The sequence below is a fragment of the Anabrus simplex genome, chromosome 7 (assembly GCF_040414725.1).
Source record: "Anabrus simplex isolate iqAnaSimp1 chromosome 7, ASM4041472v1, whole genome shotgun sequence".
Lineage (NCBI taxonomy): Eukaryota > Metazoa > Arthropoda > Insecta > Orthoptera > Tettigoniidae > Anabrus > Anabrus simplex.
Genome location: NC_090271.1, coordinates 153005356 through 153020087, shown reverse-complemented (window position 1 = coordinate 153020087; position 14732 = coordinate 153005356). Strand labels below are relative to the sequence as shown.

The 14732-nt window shown below is 39.3% G+C and overlaps 1 protein-coding gene across 1 annotated transcript in view; it reads left to right on the top strand.

Annotated features, from left to right (window-relative positions):
- Positions 1–14732, top strand: part of nan (transient receptor potential cation channel subfamily V member nanchung) — a 113314-nt gene that overhangs the window by 50100 nt on the left and 48482 nt on the right. Inside the window, exons 6-7 of the mRNA XM_067151956.2 lie at positions 11991–12144; positions 13012–13266. Of these exons, the coding sequence (XP_067008057.2) occupies positions 11991–12144; positions 13012–13266 (409 nt within the window). The remainder of the gene's footprint in view (positions 1–11990; positions 12145–13011; positions 13267–14732) is intronic.

The window sequence follows — 14732 nt, the reverse complement described above, 5'->3', positions numbered from 1 at the left end:
AGTTCAGACTTCTGCTCGCACGCCGTGGGAATTCCCAAGCGAGCGCCATATTGCTTGTATCAACACTGGCGAGATAAGAAGTGTTCACTGCCAGCGCGTAGCTGTTTAGCACTCTGTCCCTCAGTTCGCTAGAAACTATTGCACTTTTAAGGTGTAGATTGACAAGACAGATATTCAAGTACCTTTGGGAGAAAAAGTCAACAACAAGCTGGAAAAAAGAGGTCAAGAAATATGTAGAAAGAAACAAATTAATGGAAGAGGAAGCTATAGAAAGAGCGACTTTTAAAAAGAAAGTTTTACGAATGGAAGGATTCTAACGAAGAAAGAAAAGGAACCCCGGTCCATAGTGCTCCGAGGAGAGAAGAAAAACGCATAGTGCAATAATGAAGGAATACGGGAAAGAATGAAAGAGGAAAGAACAAGGAAGGATGAACTGAAATTCACAAGTGGTCCCTAGCAGGCCTCATCGTCAGTAATAATAATAATAATAATAATAATAATAATAATAATAATAATAATAATAATAATTTGTCCTTTGGCCGAATGGTCAGCGTACTGGAGTTCGGTTCAGCGAGCCGGGATTCAGTCTCTGCTGGGGCCGGGAATTTTAATTACGTATGGTTACTTCCTGTGGCTCCGGAGCTGGGTATCTGTCTTAATACACTTTTCTTCATCTTCATACAAAACACCACATTACCAAACACAGTTATTTATTTGGCGTATAGCTTTTAGTGGCGGGAGTGTTTGAGAACATGTCCGGCTCTCCTGGTGCGGATCTTTCAATTTGACGCCACTAGGCGACCTACGCGTCAGCGTGTGAGGTGATGATGTTAATGAGGTAGGGAGAGGGTGAAATATGGTATCAGCACATAGACTGCTTCTGGGCAATAGCACCAAGGTGTCTATTCATGGCTTGACATCTACATCCGACGGACGAATCAACACTCCATATGAACACTGCGGAGAGATCTGGAATTGAATCCAGGCTTTTGGCACGCAATCTAGTGATTATAAATTGTACACCATCACCTCTCTTACCCTGCCGGCCAACCCCCTGTGGGTGGGGGCAGTAGAATAACATCCACAGTATCCCCTGCCTGTCGTAAGAGGCGACTAAAAGGGGCCTTAGGGGCTCTGAACTCGGAATCGTGGATTGGCGACCATGTGACGATTAGCTGAGTCCTGGCATTGCTTACACTTACTTGTGCCAGACTCCTTCCTCACTTTCATCTATGCAATCCGACCTCTCTTGGTCAACTCCTGTTCTTTTCCGACCCCGACGGTATTAGGTTTCCGATGCCTAGGAAGTCTTTCGTTTTCACAACCTTCGTGGTCCTTGTCTTTCTTTGGCCGATACATTCATTTTTCGAAGTGTCGGATCCCTTCCATTTTTCTCTCTGATTAGTGTTTATAGGGGATGGTTGCCTAATTGTACTTCCTCTTAAAACAATAATAACCACCACCACCACCCTGCCGGCCAACATTCTGATAGTGATGGTTTTCCACCAACGAGACTCGAACCGGGTAACCACGATGTTAGAACATACAGTCTTCACGCATTAACAATCATGACCACTAGATGAGCTCATATCACAGTAACTCTCAATAATAATAATAATAATAATAATAATAATAATAATAATAATAATAATAATAATAATAATAATAATAATAATAATAATAACATTACATATTACATATTACACTACATTATCATTATAGACTGTTATGCCTTTCAGCGTTCAGTCTGCAAGCCTCTGAGAATTTACTAAACGTCGCCACAATCCTCGATTGGCAACTAGTGTTGTGGCCTCATTTAGTTCTATACCTCTTATCTTTAAATCGTTAGAAACCGAGTCTAACCATCGTCGTCTTGCTCTACCTCTACTTCTCTTACCCTCCATAGCAGAGTCCATTATTCTCCTTGGTAACCTATCCTCATCCATTCTCCTCACATGACCCCACCACCGAAGCCGGTTTATGCGTACAACGTCATCCATCGAGTTCATCCCTAAATTAGCCTTTATCTCCTCATTCCGAGTACCCTCCTGCCATTGTTCCCACCTGTTTGTACCAGCAATCAATCTTGCTACTTTCATGTCTGTTACTTCTAACTTATGAATAAGATATCCTGAGTCCACCCAGCTTTCGCTCCCGTAAAGCAAAGTTGGTCTGAAAACAGACCGATGTAAAGATAGTTTCCTCTGGGAGCTCACTTCCTTCTTGCAGAATACTGCTGATCGCAACTGCGAGCTCACTGCATTAGCTTTACAACACCTTGATTCAATTTCACTTACTATATTACCATCCTGGGAGAACACACAACCTAAATACTTGAAATTATCGACCTGTTCTAGCTTTGTATCACCAATCTGACATTCAATTCTGTTGAATTTCTTACCTACTGACATCAATTTAGTCTTCGAGAGGCTAATTTTCATACCATACTCATTGCACCTATTTTCAAGTTCCAAGATATTACACTGCAGGCTTTCGGCACAATCTGCCATTATGACCAAGTCGTCAGCATAGACCAGACTGCTTATTACATTTCCGCCTAACTGAATCCCTCCCTGCCATTTTATACTTTTCAGCAGATGATCCATGTAAACTACGAACAGCAAAGGTGAAAGATTACAGCCTTGTCTAAACCCTGTAAGTACCCTGAACCAAGAACTCATTCTACCATCAATTCTCACCGAAGCCCAATTGTCAACATAAATACCTTTGATTGATTTTAATAATCTACCTTTAATTCTATAGTCCCCCAGTATGGCGAACATCTTTTCCCTCGGTACCCTGTCATATGCTTTCTCTAGGTCTATGAAACATAAACACAACTGCCTATTCCTCTCGTAGCATTTCTCAATTACCTCGCGCATACTGAAAATCTGATCCTGACAGCCTCTCTGTGGTCTGAAACCACACTGGGTTTCATCCAACTTCCTCTCAACGACTGATCGCACCCTCCCTTCCAAGATGCCAGCGAATACTTTGCCTGGTATACTAATCAATGAGATACCTCGATAGTTGTTGCAATACTTCCTGTTCCCTTGCTTATAGATAGGTGCAATTACTGCTTTTGTCCAATCTGAAGGTACCTTACCAACACTCCATGCTAATTTTACTACTCTATGAAGCCATTTCATCCCTGCCTTCCCACTATACTTCACCATTTCAGGTCTAATTTCATCTATTCCTACTGCTTTATGACAATGGAGTTTATTTACCACCCTTTCCATTTCCTCAAGCATAATTACACCAACATCATTTTCCTCCTCCCCATGAGCTTGGCTGTTCGCAACACCACCAGGATGATTTCCTTTTACATTGAGAAGATGTTCAAAATATTCCCTCGACCTCTCCAGTGATTCCCTGGGATCTATTATGAGTTCACCTGAATTACTCAAAACACTGTTCATTTCCTTTTTCCCTCCCTTCCTAAGATTCTTTATTACTGTCCAGAAAGGTTTCCCTGCTGCTTGACCTAGCCTTTCCAGGTTGTTACCAAAATCTTCCCATGATTTCTTTTTGGATTCAACAACTATTTGTTTCGCTCTGTTTCTTTCATCTACGTACAAATCCCTGTCTGCCTCGGCCCTTGTTTGGAGCCATTTCTGATAAGCCTTCTTTTTACGTTTACAAGCTGCTCTCACTTCATCATTCCACCAAGATGTTCGCCTTTTCCCATCTTTACACACAGTTGTTCCTAGGTATTCCCTTGCTGTTTCTACTACAGCATCCCTGTATGCCACCCATTCACTTTCTATATCCTGAACCTGCTTACTGTCTACTGTTTGAAACTTCTCACTAATCATATCCATGTACTTCTGTCTAATTTCCTCGTCCTGGAGATTTTCTACGCTTATTCGTTTGCAGACAGATTTCACTTTCTGTACCCTAGGCCTAGAGATACTTAGTTCACTACAGATCAGATAGTGGTCTGTATCATCGAAAAATCCGCATAAAACTCGTACATTCCTAACAGATTTCCTGAATTCAAAGTCTGTTAAGATATAGTCTATTATGGATCTGGTACCCCTAGCCTCCCATGTGTAGCGGCGAATAGCCTTATGCTTGAAGAATGTATTCGTAACAGCTAAACCCATACTAGCACAGAAGTCCAGCAAACGTTTCCCATTCCCATTAGCTTCCATATCTTCCCCACATTTACCAATCACCCTTTCGTATCCTTCAGTTCTATTCCCAACTCTCGCATTGAAGTTGCCCATTAGCACTATTCTGTCCTTGCTGTTGTCCCTGACTACGATGTCACTCAATGCTTCATAAATCTTGTCAACTTCATCCTCATCTGCACCCTCACATGGTGAATACACGGACACAATTCTAGTCCTAATTCTTCCAACTGACAAATCTACCCACATCATTCGCTCATTTACGTGCCTAACAGAAACTATGTTGCGTGCAATGGTATTCCTGATAAAGAGCCCTACCCCAGACTCTGCCCTTCCCTTTCTAACACCCATCAAGTACGCTTTATAATCTCCTATCTCTTCCTCGTTATCTCTCCTTACCCGAATATCTCTTACTCCTAGCACATCCAAATGCATCCTCTTTGCTGACTCAGCCAGTTCTACTTTCTTTCTTCCATAAGCCCCATTAATATTGATAGCTCCCCATCGAATTCCATTTCGTTCGCCAAGTTGTTTCCAAGGAGTCTCTTGCCTGTCAAATGGGAGTGGGACCCCGTTACTCCCATAGGTCCGAGGCTTGCTTAAAATATTCTGAGCTCGGTAAATTCATGAAGCAAGATGCTACCCTACTTGCACATAGTCCAAGTGAGGATCTCTCCTCTAACGGGTTATGGACCACCGGTGAATTGTATACTCCTAGCCGCCTGAGCACAAGGAGGGCCATGACTCAGAATATGTACGAGATGCCCACTCCCATTCCATAGCAACTGGTATCCCGACTCTCAGGACCACTTACTAGGCCACTCAGCCGTTGCCCATGATTCACGAACTAGGACGTGACTACAGTAACCCACAAACATGAACCATTAATAATAATAATAATAATAATAATAATAATAATAATAATAATAATAATAATAATAATAATGTTTTATTTATTCTAGCAAAGTTGGGATGTACTCCCTTTCTTACACTTAACCAGTTTTAGCCTAGAACACTGTTAATAATAACTACTGATGATAATAATATGATAACGATATTAACATTAATAGCAGATCATCTATATAATACACATCGTACGTAGAGCACATTAGAAATATATGAATAATGAGTACTATAACTACTACCTAGTGAACCTTCACGCCAGTTTTAACATCAGAAATAACATCCGGACTTAAAACTGGGCCAAAACCATATTACGTGCTGAAAACTTGGAAAAGACCAGGAAGAAGTGATAACCATCATCATCATCATCATCATCATCATCATCATCATCATCATCATCATCTGCTTCTCTTGCTTAACTTGCTTGACTAAGTGCTCACCTCCTACGCTCAAGATCCTAGATTCCAGTCATGATTAATTTATCATTTGTTGTCGTTGTTGTTTTTGTTGTTGTTGTTGTTGTTGTTGTTGTTGTTGTTGTTGTTGTTGTTGTTGTTGTTGTTGTTGTTGTTTGGGTCATTGCCCAGAGATAGGTGTTATGAAGTCCTCACTGACGCCGTGTCCTGTGCTAAACGTTTCTTTCATACATAACTACTGATAACTATTGTGTTCTTTATCCACTCTAATCTGTTAGTCAGATGCATGCTTTAACACACCCCTACCGTTCTTACCTTATACGTTAGTTAAGCTTCTTGTTTTTTTTTGTCTTCTCGGGTTTTGACCACATCTGCTTCTTCCAATCTCCTCGAGAAGAATACTCAACCACAAAGTTTATAACTGATGTATTCACATGTTCGAAAGACCTAGGAGCTTACAGCTATGACTTTCAAATACGTTGTGTACATGGTACAGACAACAGACATAGGCAAGTGAAACATCAAAAGTTCTTATGACGCATTGATACCAGGGAAGCAAAATAGCAGGGTGATTCTACTGCCCAATCTATATAAATAAAACCATTAGTGTAACGTGTTTGTACATTTATTATTTCCTTGATAAATATTCGTTTCAAAAGTATTACTGATCGTTATACGGCGGATTTATATTCACCAAAAATGGTAAAATATGCATGCAACTATGCACTTAGAAACAGCAATATATCCACTATGGAAATCTGTGCAAAATGTTTTATTCTCTATACATATGTTGGTTCTCCAAATATCAACTGCTGAAGCGGAATACTTTTAGCTGATTCTCCTTTTGGCGTTTGGATCAAAGGAAGAAAATGTTATAATCGAAACAGACTTTCAACGTATTAGGTCGTGTTACGTACATGTAGTACGTGTTGAAGAGATGTTAAGTACAGAACAAGAATGGCCAGCCGGACACCAGTGGGATCCGAACCCACAACCTCCCGATTTCGCGTCTGTTGCTCTACCAATTGAGCTATGGTGGCCTAGGCCATCTTTGTTCTGTTTGAAAGGATCTGACACAATCTGTTGTCACAATAAATGCGATCTCTAATCATCCGACAGCTCGAAAGTGAGTGTCAAATAATAGTTTCGTCAAGAAAATGTTAATATCTCAATGTATCAAGAAAAAAGAGAAAAAGAATTATAATGAATAAAACATATAGCAAAAGCGAATAGTTACAACACAGAAATGTTTATGAAATTATATACAGTCGTCGTTGCGCCTAGAAAAACCGCTATGTGATAATAAATTAGCTTAGAATTCCGGCCAGAAATATTCTGTCATCAAAGTTTTAGTATTGCGTGAACTACTGTACGTTTATATCAATGAATTTGCGTTGTAAGTGATACATGTGCTGCGGGTCAGTATTTCTCTTCTCAATATTGTCACGATGCATTCTACATCACAAGGGAATTTATACTGGCCCGCAAAACACAAGTGCCATAATATTGTTGCTAGTCTTCGGTCACATAATGGAGCTAGCTAACTGGTCATAACTACAACAGTAGAATAACCATGCTCACAATAAGCTCTACTGTATAAATAAAATTTTAGGTTTTGTCTGTGCATTATGGAATGATCATTCTGTTTGACTAATAAAACTATGTTATATAAAGAATTTAAATGACCACCGGTTCAATTTCTGCATACATTTATGTATGTATGTATCTATCTGTGTATGTATTTTTAATTAACAATTTATTCACAGCATTCCCCATTACATGACATTAATACTACAAGTTTTTAATAACTGTATTACAAAAATTAACTTATTCCTAACCACGTGTGAGACATATTTGTAATTATACGGCTGTTATGATGTGCATTTAAATGTGTATTAAGAAGTATACGCCCCTTTCGCTGTACTTCAAAGACAATACGTAAGTATTGTTTTAAATATATTTTAACTGACCTACTTTTGCTCATTGGCCATCAATAAGAACCTAAAATACCTTTAATTAAAATGCTTCTTTATCTTTCAAGCAAATCACACTGAAATAATAAATGTTGCATTGTTTGATCACTGACATTTCATAGACATATTGGACTATCTGAAATCTTGAAACGATTAAAATTTGTTGTGAATTTCCCATGCACCGTTCCCATTGTGATGAAATATGGAGATAAATGAGTTGTGAAAGTCAGTCTGTCTGTCAAGCTGGAGAAGAATGATTTGGTGAGTTAATTAACCCTTTGTCGTTTGATTCCATTCACTCTGCCATTTTCATAAGCAGTTATCACTCAATTTGTTAATCAAACCACTTCAGAATTTTGCTTCAATACTCACTAATTTCACTGTCTTGCGCTCCCTCCTTGGCCAGATTATCCGCCAGCTAGTTATCGTAGTTCCCTGCGTAGGCGTTAAGCCAGGTGAACTCGATTTTCTAGTCGTTACTTGCAAGCATCTTCGCTTTAATGTTGATTTGGTGAATAAGGTAGTTGTAGTTGTTAATATATTTTAATAAGTATATTGTTATTTTACTGCCACTTAATAGCATGACTTCCCGCGAGATATTTTCCTTCATTACCAACGTACCAATTGATTCAAGTGCTTTCGAAATTTCCAACTGCTCTGCTTGATTATTCGAACACCTTTTATCCAGATTAAATTTTAACTGCTGGATAAATTTATTTTCCAGAAATATAGTTACACTTGAACCAACTCCGATGCCACTCTTACTTCCATCCGTGAATACTTTCAGGGTGTAATTTTGATTCGTTGAACTCACAAACTGCGATGTTTTCCGCTTGATGAGATCTGTGTTCAATTCTCACTCCGAGGTCTATTAAATTTCGTTCATTTCCTTCAAAGCTTTATATAATTTCTCACATTATTATGCTTTAATAACAGCAGGTGTCAGTCCCGTCAGGAAACACAATGCTTCATTAGATCAAGTCCGGAAACCCCTCGCGTATTTGATGTTAATAAGCTTTGCACTCCTACGTAACTTTTCCTGGAGTATTCCTGCCCCATTGTTCCTATCCATACGGGTATTCCGTACAGCATCAGAGGTATTACTGATGCTTTATATACCACGTTAAAGGTCAAGGACATGAATCTCGTAAAAGTAAATACTTCTCTAAGAGTGTTTTTGTGAGATACCGTGAAGTGAGAAGCATGAGAAGCATACCACTAACGTCAATGAGTTCCCAAAAATCTGGAACGCAAACATATACTATATTTTTAATTATTTTCCAGTATATTCTATTTTAAACCTTGTCATTTTAAAAGCAAACCAGGCCTCAGGAGGTTTTTTCATTGTTTATTTTTAATACTTAGCCCATATTGCTAATTTATTCATTTCCAAGCTCGTGGAGCATTCTGTTCATTTTATGGTTTTCCCTTTGATGGCTAATATTAAATAGTCAGCGAATGCTACTCCAAAAGTTCGTTTTTAAAGTCAAGGTTGAGCAAGAGTTGTACTGTACATTCCAAATTATCGCTCTTTTCTCATAATGGGAAGATTTTCTGACCAGCAGGGAACAGAATGGTTTTGTGTTGTTTTTCTCGGCGTCGTTTGTATTATGAAGGACTAATTGCATGTTGTCCTTAAAGACTCATAAAATTCTACAGAACTCTGATTGTTGTTCTCTGATGTTATTATTGAACACAGAGATCCATCCAGATTGATTGATTGATTGATTGACTGTCAACATTCATATCTTCGGAATGGAGATCTCTTGCAATTATTTCTGTCTGTTTACCATCAATTGCTTTGTAATTCTCGTTTTTCTTTATATGTATGACACCATAATATTCAAATTACTGTGTCCAAAACTGTATTTAATAATAATATTATGATCACAGAGTGCCTCCGTAGCTCAAACGGCAGCGCGCCGGCCTCTCACCCCCGGGTTTCGTGGTTCAAATCTCGGCCACTCCATGTGAGATTTGTGCTGGACGAAGCGGAGGTGGGACAAGTTTTTCTCCGGGGACTCCGATTTTCCCTGTCATCTTTCATTCCATCAACACTCTCCAATATCATTCCATTTCATCTGTGAGTCATCTATCATTGACCCAGAGCAGTGCGACAGGCTTCGGCAGCCGGCACAGTTTCTATCCTCGCCGCTAGACGGGGCGTCATTCATTCCATTCGTGACCCGGTCGAATGACTGGAAACAGGCTGTGGATTTTCATTTTCATAATGATCACAGCAGTTTTGGTCCTCACTGATTTTCCATTCTGTTAGCTGACTAGTTTCCTTCGCTGTCAACTTGTAGCGATTCTCTGTTTTGACGAACACTACATCCGAAAACAGTTTACGCCGGTTGTTTTCACACGGCACAACCTGTCTCTTACATAGCTAGGTTTGGCATGTACGTTCGATGGGCACTTCAGTCGGCACTTCCTGATTTACAACATTCTAAATGGGGTTAGCATGATGTTCAATTTTCGTTTAATTAACCTCGTTCTCTATTCAATATTCTGCGTCGTTTTTAATGTAAACCTTTCTTTTCACTAATACGATTTTATAATACTTACAGGTACAAATGCCATCCACTTCATTCATCATATTCCCACTCATTGCCATTGCACTCACTATCTTAAAGAGCACTCACTGACTGATGATTCACTTCATCCGTCATCTTCACTGTACAGGATGGTCGGAAAAAACGTGAACCAGGTATATGAGTTTTAGAGGGCTGGTCATACTGATAAATTATTTGAAAGAAATAATTAGATATCCCTCACCGCTGCCACTTTATAAGCTGCTGAAGTTAGCCAGTCAGTAATCTTTAGAGCACCAATCGGAGAAAAACAACTTTGCCAGAGGAGAGTTTTGACACGGACCTCCGAGTTAACATGATCGCGCCGTAGCAAGTACGCTACAGTGACAGTGACTGAAACCCGCGGTGTGTTTGTGTTTGATGCTGATTTCTCGGCATGGATCTCAAGCCGGTCTTAAACCACGTGCAGATTTAGCAACACCGTGCCGCAAAATCCACTAGAATTCGCCCGCGAAGTGATCTGATTGGCTAACTTCAGTAGCTGATAAAACTATAACGGCGCAAGATATCGAGTATATTTTCCAAATTATATCCAACCATCTTACGCTTATGGATTACCCTAGTGGATTGATTGATTGATTGATTGATTGATTGATTGATTGATTGATTGATTGATTGATTGATTGATTGATTGATTGATTGATTGATTGATTGATTGATTGATTGATTGATTGATTGATTGATTGATTGATTGATTGATTGATTGATTGATTGATTGATTGATTGATTGATTGATTGATTGATTGATTGATTGATTGATTGATTGATTGATTGATTGATTGATTGATTGATTGATTGATTGATTGATTGATTGATTGATTGATTGATTGATTGATTGATTGATTGATTGATTGATTGATTGATTGATTGATTGATTGATTGATTGATTGATTGATTGATTGATTGATTGATTGATTGATTGATTGATTGATTGATTGATTGATTGATTGATTGATTGATTGATTGATTGATTGATTTAACATCACTTGAGTTGCGCAGCTGTGAGCTTGCATTTGGGAGATAGTGGGTTCTAATCCCAACGTTGGAAGCCCTGAAGATGGTTTTTCGTGGTTTCCCATTTTTACACCAGGTAAATGCTGGCGCTGTACCTTAGTTAAGGCCACGGCTTCTACCTTCCCATTCCTAGCCCTTTTCTATCCTTCCATCGCCGAAAACCTTCGATGTGTTTGTGCGACGTTATACAAGTAGCAAAAAATCATCATCTAACAACTGATAGATTCATTAGTTACCGTCATGTACGCTCCTGAATCTATGTGACCATTCACACAACCACTGAGTGAGTTATCTAGTTGGTAACGGTCATGTACCAGTAACACTGTATTCGGGAGATGATGAGTTTGAATCTCACTGGCAACAGCACTGAAGATGGTTTCCACTAGTCCCGGATTTGTGCACCAGACAAAATCCAAGGCTGAATCATCATTAAGATCACGGTTACTGCCTCCTATTCCCAGATCCTTCCGATCCCACCGTCGTCAAAAGTAGCTAGAAAATAAAAATTCTTAGGTATATGAAATTGGTACTGAATTAAAACTTGCTGTTCCCAACGGTAATCAAAATAAATTTCTACTTATCGTGTCATTTCTATCCCATGTAGTTGTTCGAATTACAAAATTAAGCCTTTAATATTCAGCTATGTCAAACATTTTTTCCTAAATGTGTAATGTTGAAAGCAGTGTTTTTGTTGTTAATTTCTAAATTGAATTGATTTATATTAATCTTGCTTGCAACATTCTCCAAATTTCTTAAATACGTTAAGTTATTACACAGCACTGCATTACTACCAAATTTTCGCTTAAATCCTTGATAGCCACTACACTGCTAATCTACTTCATGTTTTGAAAGTCCATTTGAATTACATTTACCAGCAGATTTAATTTTATTTTGAAGGATTTAACTGTATCTTTCATATTTTAAGGTCATATTTTTCCGTTTTATCCCGGATAGTTACGTCTACTGGGGAGAATATCCTCTCACATTTGCTGCCTGCCTCAACCAGGAGGAGTGCTACCGGTTGATGCTTGCTAGAGGAGCCAACCCAGATAGCCAGGACACTAATGGCAATACTGTACTTCACATGCTTGTCATCTACGAGAAACTGGTAAACAATATGACATTGCATTACATAATATTATTTTATCATCAATGAAAAATATGGGGAAATTGGGAGATAAGAAACTTTAGGACAATTAATGAATACAATCCAAATATACAACTCATCCAAGCACGCAGTCGTCCATTCATTCATTCATTCATTCATTCATTCATTCATTCATCCATTCATTCATTCAGTCAGTCATTCATTCGTTCATTCATTCAAACATTCATTCGCTCAGTCATTCTGTTAACTCATAATGTATATTGTAAGCTAAGGAGAAATATGTTCGGACTCGTAACAAAAACAAATACTTGCACTAATTAACAATAAGAGTAAGATACATGTTGTCCTGGACTACATAAAACAGTTAATGTCTAGGATAAAAATTAATAACATTTTAAAAACTAACATTTAGTGATTGGATGTAACTAGAGATTAGGCGTAATTGTAATGTTTAATGTAGTAGTAGATAAATTAATTGCACACAGGGAAATCATGCATGTATCAACAATAATGCGGATTGCAATCAATTATTACTCTCTCCACAGTTCCAGGCGATCTAGAACTAGAGGATTGGAGTATTCTACAAAAAGTAATATATTATCAGGATGGTGGACTTGTCTATTTGTAGCACAAATTGGAGGATAAAAATTATATCAATCTTCGCTCAATGACCCGGTGTCCTCAAAATATAAACTTAAGTTTTCCCAACATTTCTGTGCTCCTTTCTTCATATGTGTATCTCTACTCATCCTTCATTAACTAAAATGTACACCCAAATACAGCACTCAGTAAAATAGTTCATCAAATATTTGATCTATTAATCATGTTTGGAACGTTGGTCATTTACATAATTTCCATTGTTTGCAGACTACGTTCGATATGGCGTACGAAGTCGGTGCATCACTACAGATACGTAACGTGTTGAACTTAACGCCACTAACACTAGCCGCCAAGCTGGCGCGGATTGAGATGTTCTTCCATATATTGAACATCGAGCGGGAGATCTACTGGCAGATCGGCAGCATCACGTGTGCTGCCTACCCTCTTGAGCAGATCGACACTATCGACATCGAGACGGGCAACATCAGCAAGGATTCGGCGCTCAACTTGGTGGTGTTCGGCGTGAGTAATTGTCTCCAACATTTTATACCTAAATACACGAGCCGTCTAGGTGGATGAGAGGTAGGTGTCTGACTCAGTATCCCAAGTTCGTGGGTTCAATCCTGACGGTGCTAGACAATTTTTGATATACAGGAAAATGTTTTGGCATTTTATAACTGATGAGGAATTCTCGTGGTAGTTTTCTGTCCACCCGATAAAATTTGAAGATTAATGATAATGTATCTATTTCTTGTCGATTGTTATATACACACTGATTACACTGATGATCAATTTAATTAGAGATACCTGGCTGGTCGTGTGTAGCAACCCCATTCGCCCTGATTACGATGGCAGCGTAGCGTGACAGGGAATCCACAAGATACTGGACGCATGGGAAGTCATACTGTTCCATGGCCACTGCACAGCCCCCCGTTATGTACAGAGATCAGAGTAAACGGTGTGCACATCTATCTTGACAGCATCCTAGATGTGCTCAGTAGGATTAAGGTCGGGTAATCTTAGGGACCAGGCAAGCATTCTTATGCCCATGGAGTGTTCATCGAACCAGTCAACCACAAGTGGATGGACATGATCTGACGCAGGTCCTTGTATCGTTCGTTAGTCAGGGACTTGTCAGATATACCAGGGGTCCCATATGATCTCACATGAACAGTCCTCATACGATAATACAAACACCTGCAGTCTGAATTATACCCTGCTGACAAGAGAATGCATTGTCTCAAGTCCTTGACAGGTGGTAAGCAGTGGTACCCAAGTGGCACGGTGGCTTCTGTGCCTCATTGTGAGGAGGCGTTATCCAGCATTTAATTCGCAAGTAATCTGTTGCAATGTGACCCGTCTATCCGCTCTTACTAACCAAGTCAGTCGACGGTGACCCCTGCCAAAAACACGTCGTACTCCACGGCAGTTGACCCTGCAAATGATGTGTTTGTCCGAATATACGTACACTCTGAACACGGTGGCCCATAAAAGTCCCATTGCCTGCACAACTTCAGAGATGGATTAGCCTGTACATGTGACACTGATAATATATAGCCGCGATAAAACGGGGCGAGATCTCGTGCGTTACCCACATTGCGCTCACCTGTTACTCAGATGGCCAGTTTCAGTAAGGTCTGGCGATATCGCAGTCATGTACCACACCAAAATATTACTTTGGCGCACCAACCATGGCGCCATTTTGCCCAATTGGTAGCTCTCTAATTCAGTTGCTCATCGGTGTACTTACAGCATTCCCGTAGTTTAGCGAATAGCAAGCATGGTGTACAACCACAATTTACCTGAATAAATATAAAAATATTGCTATCTCAATGATCTTTAAAAGGAGGTAACTAAAACTGAGTAAATACCTTTCCTTCGCCTCCTTTTCTCACTCTCTCGTCCTTTTCCATTTCCTTATTTCTATATAAATCCACTGAGGATTATATTCTTCACTATTCACTATTCTCCGTCTGTATATTTTAATA